Raw genomic sequence first — 19,665 nt, 5'->3', positions numbered from 1 at the left:
CAAATAGTAATAAAATAATGGAATAAAAAGGGCAAAATAAGATATTTGGTTTTTTTATTTAAAAAAATTGTGATTTTAATTGTTTTATCTTTAAATATAAATATTTAATCCTGTTATTTTTAAAAATTTACGGTTTTGATAAAAATTTCAATTTTGTCTATATTTAACATATGTGTTTTTTTCTTTTCATCAAATTAAACCTTAAGCCTAACATATTCATTTATGATACCATAAAAAATAATTTAATTAATTATAAAGTAAGAAATAAAAGAAATAAAACAAGCAAAATCAAATATTAAACCAAAGTTTGGGCTTTTCTAAAATATGAAAACTAAAATTACATAATTTTTAAAGAGAGAAAGAATTTTACACTAATTGTGTAAATTTTTTTATACAAACATCTTATCATAATTCATCATATATAATAAACTTACTATGTATGATAATAAGTTTATTAAATTTTAAAATAATTATCTTAAAGTAATTTAAACAATTTTCTTGTAATTGGATAACAGTATAAAATTATTTTCCACTATTGATACATGACAACAAACTCTTTCAAAATATGACAACCAAATATTTGTATTTTGAAATAAAAAGATCTAAATTGTAAATTTTTTATAATGAAAGGATCAAATGTCTTAATTTTAAAATAGGATGATCAAAATTACAAATTAAGTAAAATAAAAAAACAAAAATTACATTTAAATATTTCTTTAAGTACCATGATTTCTGACTACACATCTAAATGGCTCTAAACTCTTGCTAACAAGTAAAATCCAGACAGAAGTTTAGGAATTGAAAGATAAATAAAAATTTCGTACCCCATTGCCCAGAGGCTCTTCGCTATGCGAAGGTATGGGGGAGGGATGTTGTACGCAGCCTTACCCTTGCATATACAAAGAGGCTGTTTCCGGATTCGAACCCATGACCAACAAGTCACCAAGGCACAACTTTACCGCTGCACCAGGGCTCGCCCTCAGGAATTGAAAGATAAATATTTTTGGAAAAATAAAGTAAATAAAACAATTTATAACTAAGAATATAATTAGAAAAATTTTCTAACTATAAAGATATAATTAAAGTTGTAAACTAGAGTTTAATGCTTATACATTGAACATATAATTAAATGACTATGTAAAACTTTGTACATTACCCGTGCATAATCATTTTTCTCTTTAAACTATGTAAAAACTTATTGAAACAGTAAAACTATAAATTATACATTTTATAATTATATAAGTTATTATAAAATAATTTAACAAAATCATTTAATGGAGTAGTTAATTTAACCTCTTGTGTTCATAAAATTGCCTTGAAATGGTGTCACTTGTACATAGGTTTGGATAAATTGCAAAATTGTATATTCCCATGTATGACAGCTGAGAGGAGGAAGAGCAGAAAAATGTGATCCAGGTGTCTTCCAGTATACATCCACAAAATGTAACTTTTCTAAGATGATTGGAGTATCTTCTTATAATCTTGGAATGTGCCATGGAATGGTGCCACTCTTCCGTCGGATACAACCCATAGTTCCTCCACGCTTCCAGAGATGAGATGCTCATCGTGACTCACCTGCCAAAGCATAAACATAAACATCAATCAATTCAGATAAATAAAATATTGTTTTAGTTTAGGAGCACTCAAATGAAATAACATTGAAAGAATAACATACCATGAGAATGCCTCCTTGGAACAGCACAAGACCTTGAATAAGCGCCTCAACAGCATCCAAATCCTACAACATATTTCGTTCTCGCTCAATTTTGGAATCTTAAGTCACAATACACGCTAGTGTCAATAGTTTAATTGGGGCCCCAGAAAGGAAATTAACAGATAAAAATGCCCAGGAATATTCCTGTTTAGGATTTCAATCTTATTACTATAGCTTTTACATGGCTATGCCATTTTAGGAGATAAAGACAGCGTTACTAAAATGTGAGATTCAATGCAGAATGTAGGTTGCTTCGGACAGGGCAATGAGTTTATCTCCTTAAAATGACAGGTCAAGTTAGAAGCCTAATTGAGATGATCCAGAAAAACCCATAGGACCTTCAGCTATTTCCTCCTCACATAAGTTGATCATGTACCATATTAAAAGAGAAAATAAGCACAACCATGACGAAAAACAAAATCAAAGACTCAATAGACATGTGTACTTTCACTGCAACAAATAAGACAGTAAACTAGTTGCTATTGGTCCACTAGCCCACCAAGAAGCAACAAACAATGGAGAGACATAGCAGCGTACCAGATGATTGGATGGTTCATCAAGCAATATTATGTGTGGCTTCTTGAAAGTTATCTTTGCAAAGGCAACCCTGCTTTTCTGACCACCTAGTAAAGAATTTAGAGAAGTAAAAAAATATAATTCATAACAGAAATATATATCCATTGCAACTCAACACCCACCGAGTGTCCCAATTATTATCGCTGTTCTTAAAAATCATTAACGAATTGTTTATGAATTATGGTGACTTTGAAGACAATACCTGACAAAGTATACATTGGCTGCAGTGCAAGATTTCCGGTTACACCAAAAGAACCTAAGTGAGCTCGAAGCTTCTGTTCTGGAACTCCCTGCAAAAAAATAACGAATAGGAAAATTTAAATAACATAATTGCAAGCACAGGTACTAAACAAGTTTTAAAAAACACCGTGTTTACAGCCTAGCATCCCATATAGACCTGATCCACAAGTTTTAAAAAACACCGTGTCCCAATTATAATTTCATATGTACACAATTGAATTGAAACTACTATACTGCTCATCCTTGAATTTGTTCCAAGGTTTCAAAATCTCATTCTTCAATCTCCATCACAGCATGCCGAACATATCAGTTGTGGTAGCTGCCACAGATGCATTAATACACAATTGCAGACCACATTGACCCACAATGTAACCACAACCAAAATTTAAATCCTTGATTCTTCCCATATAAGAAGTCAGTGATTAGAAGGATGGGTACTCCGATAGTCAAGCATTTAATTTAAGATTAACTCTCATAACATTCAGAAAACAGTTAATTATCACTGAATACAAGGAACTCACAGGATAGCAGCGCATCATATACAGAAGAGGGTTTGAGGATAAGTCCAGTCCATCAACATGGTGCTGACTGAACACTGCTATACGAACCTGTAGATAGTAAAGATGTGTAATTAATGATCCAAAATAATATTAAAGTATGAAAAGACATTATTAAGGACCGACATGCTGCCATTCCGATCATTTCTAGTTCCTAAGTGTCATGAAGTAGCTAGTAAAATACATTACCATTTTCAAATCATACATAAACTGGTTTCAAAATTTAAATCTGATTAGCTGAAACCAGAAAATACTGGGACTTCAGCTGTCAACACTATCATGGATCAAAAAAATATAGACAACACATATAAAAGAATAATTGACAAGTCATGTAAGAAGCAGAAAGTAAAGTATAATTAAAGCATGTCATGGAGGTGAGGCAAACAGAAGTAACTTTTATTAACGTAGTTATAGGACGACTTTATCAATGTTTACCTTAGCAGAACGGAAGACAGTCCCAGAACTGGGCTGAAGATCCCCAGCAATTAACTTAAGTATAGTTGACTTGCCAATACCATTGGGTCCAACCACTGCAAACATTGAGGAAATAACCTTCAACACATAAACAATATGGCAGAGTCATGTCATTATTTTAACAACATTCTCCCCCACAAAAAGGTTTATATAGTACTAAATTACCAGAAGATGCAACCCAGGAATGACATGTACACTGCATTTAGTCATGACTCAAGCTGACCAATCATAAAAATGAATACTATACGATGCTTAATACGACAGTTGAGATCAAAAGGCATGAGAGAAAAATCATTCCTGGGACTAGGATAAGATAAGCATATTCTTACTTGCAATTCGACTGTCGAGATCAATCCCAAAGTTCAAATTCTTAAAAAGAATGGGCCCCCCAGGATAACCAAATGATGCATCACTGCACACATGATTGAAAATTTTCAATTTAGGTCACAGATAAGGCCTAAATGCTGTATGTGACAAACTTTATATTTTGGTATTCATTGGTATGTATAAATTAATGTAGTCCACAGAGCTGAAAGAAGGGACTTCTGTTCTACCTGAAACTTATTATCGGTGCACCAGGTCTATCTTCTGGAGTGGGGAAGTCAAATTTGTAGCTATATCCCACCAGAAAAATATATATAGTTAAAAACTTAAACAAAGCTAAACAGAGAAACACATTTTGGTATGATGAACAATAAAAGAATAGCAGTTCATACTCAGGATCATTAACAATTTCATCCACATGGCCCATTCGATCCAAAGCCTGCAATATTTTTTCAGGGAAAAAAAAAAGTTTAGAAACGGAAATATCAAATTTAATGATTTAAACCGAAACTAAAAAAACAACCAAACCAGGGAGCGACTAAATAATACACATATACGCACACAACATTCACATGATGTTTTGGGCATTTGATTTATAGGAAGGTAATCTGACAATAACAACAAGTACCTTGATTCTAGATTGAACAAGTGATGCCCTCTTCGCATTATAACGGAACTTGTCAATGAAGGTCTGATAGAAAAGCAAAACATCAAAAGTCATATGTCAAATAGAATCTTGATTAAAATGCTACAGAGGCACAAGTTCTGCAAATTGCAAACAGCAATCTTTTGAAAGAATCATAAATGGAAAACGATGTTAGAATGTTAGTTACATACATAGCGTACCTGTTTTTTAAGCTTTAAATTAAAAAAATGTTTTTTGATTAAAAATGTCTAAAAAATTGTGATAATTGGATAAGTTTTTCGATAAAAAGTCAGTTAATTACTTTTCGTAGAAGCTAGAAAGAGTAGCATCTAAATAAAACTTCTAAAAAAACACCATAAGTTTATCCAAGCACACTCAGAATCAATTAGGAGCAATCTTAATAACTAATTTAGGATCATATATCTATCTAATTAGGATTCAATCAATGTAATCAATACTATCACATCTAGTAACAGCTATGGTTTGATAAAAAGAAAACTAAAGAAAAAAATCAGTTAATTACTTTTCATAGAAGCTAGAAAGTGTAGCATCTGAAAAACTCTAAAAAAACACAAGTTTATCCAAGCACATCCAGAATCAATTAGGAGCAATCTTAAGAACTAATTTAGGATCATATATGATATATCTGTATAATTAGGATTCAATCAATTACTTTCACTAAAACCAGGTACAGCAGGTTCTGATTGGGCTTCCGTTTTATGATCAGCCCTAGTTTTAACCTATCTTTTCCAACAAAACCCTTACCACTGCACCTATTGCTCAGCAGCAATTCCTCACTGCACTTGAATACCAGTAAGACTGAGCATTCCTGTTGTGACTCTTCGTTACAAGTTTCTGCCTCCAAGCAACCTTTTGGAATCTGGTGACCTCAACTTTACATCTGATCTAGAAACCCCAGCTATCAGGACCCAATTCCTTGACCTCAGTGATTTTCTGTGGGATGTTATTGTTCAAAATTCTTTGATAAATTAATGGAGCACCAGTAGAACACTTGTGAATCATAGCCAATGAAACTAGTGGGACAATCAAGTTGCACTACATTTATCTTCAAATCTTGTTTGTCATACTTTAACTAAGTATATTGAAGTTGACTGCTGCATTGATTGGGATTTGGGAGAAAATTCAGTCTAGAGAGATCACAACAGCAGTTGTGAACTCTAGTGACCAACTTGCTCAATTTTCAGTAATATATAAAACGACCTTATGTGGACCTAATGAACAATCTTGGGAACTAATTTAGGATTGTATATATTTATATAATTATAATATAATTGGGATTGAATCATTGTAATTAATACAAAAACTAATATATAAAAGGACCATACAAGGACCGTCTAGAGTCTCTAGACACAAAATTCAGCTTTAATCAGATTTTTTTAGTATTATCAAGTCTAATATCAAAATTTTGTTCTTCCAATGCAGCATGGGAAGTATAGATACAAGCATTGTTGTAAAAAATGCGTGGAATATCCAGTGTTATCAAATGGCGGTCATGGCGGCACAATGGCGGAATTGCGCGGCGGAAATTTGAAAAAACGCCACCGAATAGAAGTGGCGTGGCGGGTTGCTTATGGCGGCCGCCATAGCCATGGCGGTCATGGCGGTATAGCAGAAAAGGCGGAATAGCGGGTTTTTTTTGTTTTTTTCCCAGTAGGCATTGGGCTGACCCGACCCAACCCTACCCGATATTGTAATGCAAAAGCGCAGCGAGGAGAACCGACAAGGCACAGCACAGAACACAGCAGCACGACCAGCAGCGACAACACCGCACCCAGCAGCAACGAACGGCAGCCGCACGACACCGCACCGGCATGACCTCGCAAAGGCGACGCACACGACCCCGCAGTCCGCACCCGCACGAACGGCGAACGTCGACGGCCAGCAGAGGTCCGTTTTTTTTTTGTTTTTTTTTGTTTTGTTTTGCTGTTAGACACCCGTTTTTTATGTCTGCAGCTTTTTTTTCGTTTTTCTCTTTGACACTCTTTTATTTTTTACACCCATTTTTATTTTTATTTTCAGTTTGACACCACGTTTTAGTTTAACTTTTGTATGAACTCATGAAACTTTTTAACTTTTTTAGTTTATTTGAATGCAATCCATTGTTTTTTTTCAATTTGAATGAGTTTATTTGGTGTTGGTACTTGGTTATTTATAATTATATATATGTACTTTATATTTTTTTTTGTCCGCCATTTTCCACTACGCCATCCGCCATATTTTTATAGCAGATTTTTGGCTTTCCGCCATCCTCCATTAACAACATTGGGAATATCGGACAATTGCACAATCTTTTGATTTTAAAAGCACTTCCCGTGCTAATCAAATAGAAAATCAGAACACATTTAGGATCATTTTGAATCTTAATTATTAGCGTGAAATATCGCATGTTGATCCGTGCCGATCTTTAGTTGCAAGTCATGGGTCAGGTTGTGAAACCGAAACCCATATTTTTATGACCCAAACCAATTTGAACAAATTTAGTACAATGTTCATGAATTACAAAATATTTCCTTATCTATGTCTTTTTTATTACATGTACATTTTCCGTTTGTAAGATCTTATGATCTGTGTTATGATTTTTCATCCCCTTCCGATCCCGTGTAAGATCTCAATTTTCACAACATTTGATACAAGTATGCAATACAATTTGTAGACAAACAATAGTTTTTTTAAAAGAATAAAGGGCACAACAAATACATCATGTTCTATTAACTGTAATATAGATAAATACAAATTAGCTTTGAGTGAGATGGCTGAGTGGTCGATAGCCCTGGACCCTGGTCTTGAAAACCGGTATAGTTCAAAACAAATAACTTTTGAGGGCTCAAATCCCTCACTGTCCTTTTTCTCAGTAAATGGATAATGGATTTTTTTATTTTGCTGGTTTAGATTTTGATTGACTCAGTTTTTTTGGGCTCCGCAATAAATAAAATATGCATATCTATATATGCAAATAAATAAAACTAAAATTATCTATATGTGATTATCCCATCCTAAGCACCATTATGTCCACCCTTTCCCAAGTCCTTATGTAATAATCTTGAGGTTGGAAAGCACTTAGAGGGTAGCAGATATCCAAAAATTAAGGATATCACAAAACTACTAGTTTGTTATAGTATTATGATTTACACAGCTATCAGTCCTAGATAGTAGCACATAGTGATAGGAAAGGAGGTAGCAGAGCAGAATCACAGAATACAGAGAAGAAAAGAGATGGATCTAGCCAGAAAAGCCACCAGGGCCGGCCGGAGATGGGTGGCTCTGCTGGAGATGAGTCGCAGAACAGAGACTAGAAAAGGAGGGGTGGTTGTTGAAGAACAAGGAAGGGGAGAAGAAAAAGGTGGAAAAAAGGGGTGCTTGGCTTTTTTAAGCAGTCTGAAAGGGGGGGAAGTCCATTATAGCCTTTAAACCCCTCAAAACAACGCAGTTTTGAAGGCAAAAAGGGAAATCAGCCCATTTTTCTGTAGCGACACTATTGTGCCAAACAAGCCTGTGTTTTGGGCCACAAACCTGACCACAACACCCACAACATCAAAATACTCCGCAATTCCAGATCTGTGGATGCCAAAGGCCACTCCACCCCTACCACTGTGATTGCGACTCTATCAAAAACTGTTATATTAGTATGAGAGTGTATCTGTTAGGAACCAAGAATAGAAACAGGAAAGAAAAGAAAGATTTTATTGAATAGGATGAAAAGAACAAGGAATAGGAGAGAAGTCTCTCCTCCAAGGGTTTCCCCTTCACAAAGAGCTAATGCTCATTTACAAATGACAACTTATCCCCCTCCATCCCACTATCCTTCCCTATTTATATCTAATAAACTTCTCTAACTAACTAACTAACTACCTAATATTCTAAACTCCCCTTCTCCTTATATCCTAACAGTATCAGCATCAGATACAAATACTATATCTGTGCAAACACCACCAAACTAATATTAGAAAGCACATTGAGAAAGCCAATGTCCACACATCATACCATGAATGTAGTAACTTATATACTTCCTCATTTGTTTACCACCCAAGATCTAACTTCTAAAATGAATTGGCCTGAGTACCTGATTTATAAATATAATAGAATATAGTTTGACAAGTTTACCCCACTTAGTGGCATAAGGTGTAGTTCTTGTTGTATAGGTTCAAAAATTGAGGCTTGAAATTAACAACCCAGTAAACTAGTATAACCAAGCAGCAGATCCTAAGCTTCTAGCATCACATCACAATAACTTGAGAAAACCAAAGTAACAAGCAAAGTTCTAAACACAATGTTTATTATAAAAGCAAGATGGATAATGGATTTGTTTATTTTGTTGGTTTTGATTTTGATTGACTCAGTTTTTTTAGGCTCAGCAATAAACAAAATATGCATATCTATATATGCAAATAAATAGAATTAAAACTATCTATATGTGATTATCCCATCCCAAGTACCATTGTGTTCACCCTTTCCCAAGTCCTTATGTAATAATCTTGAGGTTGGAAATCACTTAGAGGGTAGCGGATATCCAAAAAGTAAGGATATCACAAAACCACAAGTTTGTTATAGTATTATTATTTACAGTTATCAGTCCTAGATCGTAAGTTCCAATCACTGGATGAGACTACACTGTCTTAGTAATATAGTACAATGCATAAGGATTAAGTAGGAAGAAACAAAATAAACTATCCACACAAAGAAGAATAACTATAACAGTTGAAAATAATACCTGCATATGAGATCTAGCACGTTCGTTTGCCTCTAATGCTTTTTGCTGGTTTTTAACTTGTTCTTCTCGAGTCTTCTCAAAAGTATCATAATTCCCTTTATAAGTAGTCAGCTTTTGGTTTTGCAAGTGAATTATATCAGTAACCACCTGGGCATGCAGTTAACAAGTTAAAAAGATATGCTGGGAACACATTTAGAGAAAGCATTTAACCAACAAAACACCAAATCAAATTAAGATAAGCCGATATGTTACCGTGTTTAAAAATTCTCTAGCATGAGAAACAACAATAAATGTTTTTGGCCATTTAACCAAGTAAGATTCAAGCCATAAGACAGCATGAAGATCAAGATGATTCTGCAATAAAACAAAATTCATAAATTCTATAAACCAAGGCATCCATGAATCATGAAAGAAACTTGGAATGATGAGTAACCGTAGGCTCATCAAGAAGCAATATATCAGGCTCTATAAACAATGCACGAGCAAGAGCTATTCGCATCCGCCATCCTCCAGAAAATGTTTTTGTTGCCTTTTTCTGCATCTCAGGAGTGAAACTCAAACCCTGAAAATGCCCTTGATCAGTAAGATCATGATTTTGGAAAGAGTGTTTCTGTGTCATAAGAAAATACTTACAACAAATTTTAATGAAAGTAAAAGTAACCAATCACAAGGAGTGCTTGATGTTAAAGTAACAGAGACAGAAATTCATCTACTAGCATGTTTGAGACCCTAATCTAAAAACATGTTTGCGTACTGATTTTGTATTCCTTACAGTTGGAGAACAATTCAAATTTCAAAATAAATGGAGTTGATGAAAATTCAAGGAGATTCTTTTAGGAATTTGTTATGTTTCAAATCTTTAGGATTTTATCTAGATTTAAATATTTTATTAATTTGTTTTAAACTATTTTAGGGATTTGTTTCTTTTTTTAAAAGATTAGGATATGATAATATTTGAATTTTTGTATTGTTATTTAGCTCTATATATAGAGCCAAGAAATAAAAATTCTACAATGTGTTCCATCAAAGATCCCTTGGACGTGTGGGTAATTTTGTTGAGTGTTGAGTTTTCCCAACACTTACCATCACATGTTCTCCTTTTGGAAAATCAATTACCCAATAAATAAGGCAAAGTGAAAGACATATTAGCATAAGAATAAGCTACAAACCTATAATTCAACAAGATCCAAGTGGCTAATAAGAGAATAAGACCTTCCAACAAGTGACTAACAAATTATGGTATGAATCAACAATGAACTCACCGCTAGTATTGATGCTGCTCGTGCCTCGGCAGAATCAGCATCAATGAGTTCAAGCCTCTTATATATTTCCTCAAGCCTTTTTGAAATGTCATCCCTACCGACCACTCCATTCAAATCACCTTTTTCGTTTTTGTCCTCCAATTCCCTCTGTCAAACAACCACAACATCCTCAGTTGTCCCAGTTTCAAGAGCACATACAAATAACAAGCAAAGCAACACACATTCAATTTCTCACCTGTTGGGCAACTAACTGAGTTTCTTCATCGAGAAGCTGAGTCCTCTCAATGTCAGCATTGAGGACACACTGCAAAGCAGTCGTAGCATCACCTGTCACCTCTTGCTCCACATGCAGTATCTGGCAATTCCTTGGAACACCATCAATGGCATGCATAGCCATGTGCCTAAGGAAAGTGGTTTTCCCCGTCCCATTCCTTCCTACCAAACCATAATGCCTTCCAAATGAAAGTGTGACACAACCATCCACAATGAGATCACGACCACCAACAGAGATGTTGAAATTCTCCATATGAATGTCCTTCACGTTTGGTCCCCCACTGCTATCATGCCTCACACACACCACCGGCATCCCCGCTCGTGCTGCCTCCATCTCCGCCAAGTGTATTTGGTATTGTGCCTGTTCATGTCCTTCTATAGTCATATAAACTCAAATAATAATAAAGTGTTTTTACACTCATCCTCCAATTACAACTAGCCAGGTACATGTATAGTATGTTTGTTGACTTATACAATAAATCTTCTGGACAGTTGACATTGAAAAATAGCTTAATCTAACAATGCATACAAATGAAATCAAAGATCACAAGAAGAATAAAAGAAGCACCTCTCGCTGGCGTTCATCCTTGCGTTTTCGCCGCTCGAGCTTTAAGCGATCGCGTTCGGATAGAAGAGGGCCGTCGACGGGCTCGGGCTTCTTCTTGGGAGCTTGGACGTCGTCCATTCCCTCGTTCATTCGAAACGGCGCCGCAAGGCTTCGCACAGCGGGCTTCTCCTTCACCAAACCGTGCTTCCCGAACTTGTCGCACAGCGTGCTGCATACCTGCGTTTCAAATTTAACTGAGAAAGGGTTTCGTGAATGAAGAAAACGAATGAGGGATTGATTGAAGGAAATGAACGAGGGACTCACGGAGCGGCAGTGGGAGAAATCGTCGACGCAGTCGGCGGCGACGAGGAGCTCGCCGAGGGCATCGAAGGCGCCTTCGCCGTCGAGGCCGAAATCGAAGTCATCGTCGGCGAGGACGTTGACGATATAATCGACGATTGGCTGGTCCACGTCGACCACTCTTTGCCCCAAAACGTCGTGCACCACTGATCTCGCCACCTCCGTCATCTTCCGCCACTTTAGGTTTTTCTCTGCATGCGCAGTGCGAGGCGGTGCTCTCCTTTTGCTTCTTAGCTAGTAAGTGAAACAAGGTTTTGGAATAATTACACTCAACTCCACGCCTGTACTTCTGGAAATTATGTTTGTCCCTGTTTTCTTTTGGACATGTTAATTGAAATATAGTCACTTTTAAATGTTTTCATTTTGCTATTTTATGTTTTTCAATAATTTTATTTAGATACTTTATGTTTTTTAAATGGTTTTATTTTAGTTTATTAATTTTGCAAATAAGAGGAAGTTTGATAAGAAGAAGATTCACTGATACAATTGGACAAGTGGGGACACTTTGCAAATGAATATAGAAGTGGCAAAGGAGGAAAAGGAAAATTTAATGATTGAGCAAATCTTGTTCATAATGATGGGTTAGATCCAGAGCCAGAGTTGTTGATGGTTACCATAAGTACTAAGATTGATAATTCTTTATCTTGGTACTTGGACACTAGTTGTTCCACTCACAAAATAGGTAGAAGAGACTGGTTTGTAAGTCTTGATGAATCAACAAAGAATAAAGTTAAATTTGTTGATGATAGCACACTCAAGGTAAAAGAAGTTGGCAAAGTATTAATTAAAATTAAGGATGGTAAACAATCTTTCATTTCTTATGTACTATTTATGCCAAGAATGAAGAGTAATCTCTTATGCCTTGGCCAATTGCTAGAAAAAAAAAAGATTTGTGATGAAAATGGAGGATAATGTGCTAGAGGTGTATGACAATAAGAAGAGATTGGTTCTAAAGGCTCATTTGTCAAAGAACAAAATCTTTAAAGTAGGAATTGATGTTATGGAACATGAATGTCTAACTACAGCAGTGAACAAAAGTAAGTTGCTCTAGCATTATAGGTTTGGACATCTGAATTTTAGAGACCTAAATAGGAATAATATGGTGCATGGCTTACCACACATTCAAATGCCAAGTGAAGTATACGAGGAATGCTTGGAGTGAAAGCAAACTAGAAACACCTTCAAGCAACTGGTTTCAACCAGGTCAAGTGACAAGCTTGAGGTAATCTACTCAAATGTGTATGGACCATCCAAATTGGATCTCTTGGTGCAAATATGCATTGTGTTTCCTTCATTGATGATTTAACTAGAAAAGTGTGGATTTATTTGATTAAAATGAAGAGTGATGTGTTTGATGTGTTCAAAAAGTATAAAAGGTTGATTTAGAAACAAAATAACAAACAGATAAAAGTGTTAAGAACAAACGAAGGTGGTGAGTATGTATTAGATGTGTTTCAAAACTTCTATGAGGTAGAAGTGATAGTGCATGAAATAACATTATCCTATACTCCACAACACAAAGGAACTATTGAGAGAAAGTGTAACGACCCGCCTCGTCGCTACGATATCACTTACTATAAAATATGACATTTCAATTTAGAAGTAAAAGCTTCATTAATTTGATTGTGAAAACGATGGTAAATTTTTTGCGATGTACATTCACCAAACAACTCACAAACATGTGAACAAATACATACTTATATATATACATACTGTCGCAACGTGCCCTGTTGCGGGCGAGCGAAGGCGAGGCTCACGGGTGCGCTTTCCAAAGGAGGAAAGATGCGCGGAGTCGCCACCAACGTTTATTTGTGGAAAACGTCGGGAAAACCGAAGGAAACCGGTCAAAATAAAAATTCTAAGTTCGGGATTTGTATTTACGTTTGAGGAAGGTATTAGCACCTCTCACGTTTGTCTCGAAGGACAACAGCCTATTTTTTTAGAATTGTGGAAATTGTATTACCTTAACTTTATTTCTTTTTATTTTTTGAGGTCGACAAAAGCGGGGCTCTTGCTCCTACGTACCCTCCATCGAAGAGAAAATTAGACCTACGTAGTTCTTTTTTATGCGTGAATCAAGTGATTGATTTTTTACTTGAGGGGTGATCATTTTAAGGCGTTGGACCTTAAAAATGATCCTTTTTACTTAGTAAGAAACTGAAATGATAAACTTTCAAAAACTTATTTTTGTGGACGAGCTTGACTAGGCGAGTTTGATTTTAGCCTTAGTTTCACTTTAGTTATTAGTCAATTCAATTAAGAATGAGAAATCCCAAAGAGAAAACGTCCGATTGATTTTTCGCTTTACTTTACTAAAAGGTATTTTTTTATTATTATATTATTATTTTACCTCTTTTTTTATTTCCAACGTGGTTACGGCACGACCGAACGGTCGGAATTCATTTTAACCGAAATTAACGGATGATACAATTCAAACGATCGGTGGAAATTTATTTTATTTTTAGATTAAGCGAGAAATGACTTAAATAAATGGCTTAAGCACGTCAAAAGGGGGTATAAAAAGCGAATGAAAACGAGAATAAAAATACATGAAACAAAATGTGGACCACCACGGGTACATAGAATGAATTGAAAAGCTCGGTTTGAGGTACTTACCCGTTGAAGACTGAAGAACACGAAGAACAAACGATGAATGTTGAAGAACGGTCGAGAATCTTCGCGTAATTACTCACGGAAATGTTACGGAAGCGCCTCGGCTTGGATTTTCTTCACGGAAATAATTTTCCTCAGCAATTTCGAGAGAGAGAGAAGTGCCAAGAAGGCTGAACCCTTTTGTTCTTCACTCCTCCCCCTATTTATAGCAAAATAGGGGAGGAGCTTGCCACCCAGCTCGCCCAGGCGAGCAAGGTTGCTTCCTCCAGAAGCAACAGCCTTCTGGAGGAAGGATCTGGAAGGTCCAAGTGGGCCAGATTGCTATTTGTACCCCCTTTTACTAAATACACCCCTTCTATTTTTTTGGTAATTCTTTTTCCGTAACGTTACGAAACTTTACGAATTTCGTAACGATACTTATTTCCCTTCCGCAAGGGTACGAATCCTTACAGATTATGTATTTACTCTTTTTTAGCTTTCGAAGAAGTTACGGAAATTCACGGATTGCGCAAAACACCTCTTTTCGATTTCCGTCACATTACGGAATTTTCACGAATCGCGTAAGCCTGCTTCCTTTTGATTCTCGGCACGTCTCGGGACTTCACATATTGTGCAACAAAGGGCGCCAAGTATCTCGAAGCGGTCAATCAAAGATTGTATATCATCAAATAATAATCTCCGGACGAAATTAGGGTATGACAGTTGTCCCTCTTTACTTACCTCTCATTGGAGATAAGAGGAAAGCAAAGATAGGACACTGATTTCGTCCGTCCTGCCCTTTCCATGATGACGACTCTCGTCTCTACTCCTTCTTTTTTTCTTCTGCACAAAACAAAACACAAACAACAATAAGAACAACGAATATAATATACATATACACATATGCACATGTTTGGCGAAGGAACCGATCTGGAAAACAACAGAAGAATGTATTTCCCAATCACCAGAGGCTTCACGCTTGATAATGGAGGACACATGAACAGCACTAAGCAATGACATTCATGGGGCTCCGACCAAAGGTGGAGTATGGAAGATTGCCTTGAGGGTCCGCACTTAGACAATCATGAAACATAGCTCCAAACTCGAAGGTGGAGGACACATGAACAGCGCTAGGCAATAACATTCATGGGGCTCCAAAAAAGGGGGAGAATGGAGGATTGCCTTGAGGGTCCGCACTTAGGCAATCATGAAACACAGCTCCAAACTTGAAAGTGGAGGACACATGAACAGCGCTAGGCAATAACATTCATGGGGCTCCGAAAAAAAGGGGGAGAATGGAGGATTGCCTTGAGGGTCCGCACTTAGGCAATCATGAAACACAGCTCCAAACTTGAAAGTGGAGGACACATGAACAACGCTAGGCAATAACATTCATGGGGCTCCGAAAAAGGGTGAGAATGGAGGATTGCCTTGAGGGTCCGCACTTAGGCAATCATGAAACACAGCTCCAAACTCGAAAGTGGAGGACACATGAACAGCCCTAGGCAATAACATTCATGGGGCTCCGTAAAAAGGTGAGAATGGAGGATTGCCTTGAGGGTCCGCACTTAGGCAATCATGAAACACAGCTCCAAACTCGAAAGTGGAGGACACATGAACAGCGCTAGGCAATAACATTCATGGGGCTCCGAAAAAGGGTGAGAATGGAGGATTGCCTTGAGGGTCCGCACTTAGGCAATCATGAAACACAGCTCCAAACTCGAAAGTGGAGGACACATGAACAGCGCTAGGCAATAACATTCATGGGGCTCCGAAAAAGGGTGAGAATGGAGGATTGCCTCGAGGGTCCGCACTTAGGCAATCATGAAACACAGCTCCAAACTCGAAAGTGGAGGACACATGAACAGCCCTAGGCAATAACATTCATGGGGCTCCGAAAAAAGGTGAGAATGGAGGATTGTCTTGAGGGTCCGCACTTAGGCAATTATGAAACACAGCTCCAAACTCGAAAGTGGAGGACACATGAACAGCGCTAGGCAATAACATTCATGGGGCTCCGAAAAAGGGTGAGAATGGAGGATTGCCTTGAGGGTCCGCACTTAGGCAATCATGAAACACAGCTCCAAACTCGAAAGTGGAGGACACATGAACAGCGCTAGGCAATAACATTCATGGGGCTCCGAAAAAGGGTGAGAATGGAGGATTGGCTTGAGGGTCCACACTTAGGCAATCATGAAACACAGCTCCAAACTCGAAAGTGGAGGACACATGAACAGCGCTAGGCAATAACATTCATGGGGCTCCGAAAAAGGGTGAGAATGGAGGATTGCCTTGAGGGTCCGCACTTAGGCAATCATGAAACACAACTCCAAACTCGAAAATGGAGGACACATGAACAGCCCTAGGCAATAACATTCATGGGGCTCCGAAAAAGGGTGAGAATGGAGGATTGCCTTAAGGGTCCGCACTTAGGCAATCATGAAACACAGCTCCAAACTCGAAAATGGAGGACACATGAACAGCCCTAGGCAATAACATTCATGGGGCTCCGACAAAGGGTGAGAATGGAGGATTGCCTTGAGGGTCCGCACTTAGGCAATCATGAAACACAGTTCCAAACTCGAAAATGGAGGACACATGAACAGCGCTAGGCAATAACATTCATGGGGCTCCCAAAAGGGTGGTTGGCAGGACCAAACGGTCCACCGGGTTCTTCCACCTGAAAGGCAAACATGCTTTTTGTAAAGAAAAATAAATCATTCGCGAGAGCACCATATCTTAGAGAAACAATACACTTGTGCCACGGGTAATTTTCCTTGTAACCGAGAATGAAGGGCAGGATGTCAACTTTTAGCTTTTAAATGAACATGCAAGGGAAACATCGGGCTAAGCTAAAAATAAATCACTCATAATGTATAAAAATCACAAGGCAAGTGTTTTATCCTATTCCCAAACCATAACTGCACCATGACTTCATTTTGCACACGATTTCCTATCGAATCAAAGATCAAACGTACGATCACGGACCAATAGGATTTTCTCGAGGGTGGTGTCTTTGGAGAGGAAGCTGGGTGTTTCGGTCTTTTCCTCTTTGTTCATGTGGGGTGGGATATTGCCAGTCGAGAATGACTTCAAGTGGCAATCTGGCTTGAAGAATTTCTGTCCTCTTTCTTTCATTAATTGAGAATTGCTTCTTTTCCCTTTTCACTTCCCTTCGACCTTCGACCGGGAATCTTTCCTCTTCTTTTTTGTTCTTTTCTTTATTTTCATCTTTTTTCTTTTTCTTTCTTTCCATTTCTTCCTTTTCTTTCTTTTCACTTCTCCTTCCCCATCCCTTTCTTTGGGAAATCGGGTTTTAGCATTCTATTCGCTCTCTCTTGAGGAGATTCCGCTGTCCTTTGCTTCGGGGGAAAGAATGAGGATTCTTTTTATAGGCCAAGGTTCAAAAGGTCTAAGGTTGTGTTTCAATGGGGTCTTTTATCACGGGAACCCCAATCTTGATATATGGGGCGAAACAAATTTGGGTGTCAAGGCGTCGATTTCGGGACGAGCTTCCATATTGTTCCATAAGGCACGCGTGACAATGATGATTTGAAAACAACATGCAAAATTAGTCATGGCTACAGCCAGATGGGCCCTCAAGCATCCTGTTTATGGCATTGTGATACTACGGTTGGGAATTTACACAGACAAACCCAACGTTTCCAAGTTATGTTCTTTCATCAGTTCAATGAATTCATCCATCCTTATCTCGGTTCATTCCAGAAAATAAACTCTTAGTACCAGTCCCTTGTTTCCAGAAGATACGTTTGCTCTTTACGAATGATTTATACTTCTTAACTATAACATGTCGACCTTCGCGGTCTTTCTTTCTCTTTACTTTTTGTTTTATTTTTATATATGTTCACTAAAACTATACACCTGTGGTCCTTTATGAGGAAAACCTTTCTTTGTACATCTATATTTTTATACATGACAAACTTTTTCTGTACACGCATTAGAACTCTTCTCTTTACGTCACACGGTCTATATACAAACCCTATTTACATTCAAAGATTTTTCATTTTTCCCAACACACACTTATAGTTCACTCAAAAGTTCCTTCATATACACTCGTTGCTCACACACACAAGAATTCCTTTCCACGCATCATTTACACACAAGAATCCTTCTATACACATTTTCCTTTTACATACATGTATAAATAAAAACCTTTTTCTTTTCTTTATGAACATGACTTTTATTCACAACGCTTCTTTCTTTTTATTAGGATTTTTGGTTCATTTTATTTTAGAACGACGTTCCTAAATGAAAAACTCTACACGGTTCCGGAATTTCAACAAACACTATTGACAACAACGAAACAAGTACCGACGTAACAACTCAAATGATATGTATGTACAAAACAAAAGTCAAAACATGAAACAAACGTTAGTCCCTTAGTCAAACAAAAATATATAACAGGAAAAATAGAAACAAAAAGAAATATGGATCAAGGGATCTCCCAATCATGTGGCCCCGCTCCCTCCTAAGAAATCAAGTAAATCGGTCATCTCCTCGTCCTCGCGGGCCTCATCTGCCTCGTCGGGAGCCTCTGCTGGTGCCTCTGCTGGCGCCTCTCCTGCCCGGGCCTCAGGCCAATCTCCAGGCCATGCGACCTCTGCCCTGAACTGGTCCGGAGTAGGGCACGGAAAAGAAGTAAAGCCCTGGCTCTGTAAGCTGAGGCTCACCTGGTAAAGACAATCACGGGTCTGTACATGAGCCCGGTGGTTGGCCGCCTGCTGGCAAACCAAATGCCGCAAATACTGCTCCGTATCAAACGATCCGACTGGACCAGCCTGATGAGGTGGCGGCGTGTCTGCGGCTTGCGGAGCATCACCCTGTGCCTGTCTCTGTGTGCAATACTTTTCAATAAAAGCTCGGGTGATGGGTGGCCGAATCACCTTGCTAGGTGCGACGGGGACGCCGAACGACTGGCAAAGTCCTGTGATCAAGGCGGGAAATCCCAGGGCCCTGTTTGTGGCGTCCCTAAATTAATGACTGGTTTAATAGTAATAATTTAAATAACAAAAAATCATGGTAAATTTTTTTTTCTTCTTTTTCTTTTTCATTTCTTTCTCTTTTCACCATAACAAGGTTTAGAAGGAAAATCCTCACTATAGAGTCCTGAATGGCCAGTTCACAACTCTATTCGGAGTCATTTCTTTCTTACCGTTCATAATCTCTAAACTATTTTGTTATTTCAAAAGGAAGAATGTACCAGCCATTACTTTAGGTCGTCACGTGAAAATAAAAGAATAAAATACGGTCGATAAACTCTTTTACAAATAAAGTTGCTAATGCTTTCTTTTCAAATAACAAGATCGATCATAAATGCATTCATCATTTAAAGCTGTCCAAAATATGGGAG

At 37.5% G+C, this 19,665-nt stretch overlaps 1 protein-coding gene across 1 annotated transcript; it reads right to left on the bottom strand.

The window, feature by feature from the left end:
* Positions 1-1,207: 1,207 nt before the first annotated feature.
* Positions 1,208-11,870, bottom strand: LOC114403060 (ABC transporter F family member 3-like). The gene is made up of 17 exons (XM_028365777.1): positions 11,667-11,870; positions 11,364-11,579; positions 10,758-11,156; positions 10,523-10,669; positions 9,694-9,822; positions 9,513-9,614; positions 9,261-9,407; positions 4,514-4,576; positions 4,278-4,324; positions 4,116-4,175; positions 3,891-3,973; positions 3,523-3,617; positions 3,052-3,138; positions 2,493-2,580; positions 2,252-2,337; positions 1,676-1,738; positions 1,208-1,575 (listed from the first exon to the last, which is right to left on the bottom strand). Exons 1-17 carry the CDS (start codon positions 11,868-11,870, stop codon positions 1,453-1,455), a joined length of 2,139 nt encoding a protein of 712 aa, XP_028221578.1. The 3' UTR covers positions 1,208-1,452.
* Positions 11,871-19,665: the final 7,795 nt, after the last annotated feature.

Source organism: Glycine soja, chromosome 20 (assembly GCF_004193775.1).
Source record: "Glycine soja cultivar W05 chromosome 20, ASM419377v2, whole genome shotgun sequence".
NCBI classification, from domain to species: domain Eukaryota; kingdom Viridiplantae; phylum Streptophyta; class Magnoliopsida; order Fabales; family Fabaceae; genus Glycine; species Glycine soja.
This window is presented reverse-complemented; position numbering and strand designations above follow the sequence as displayed.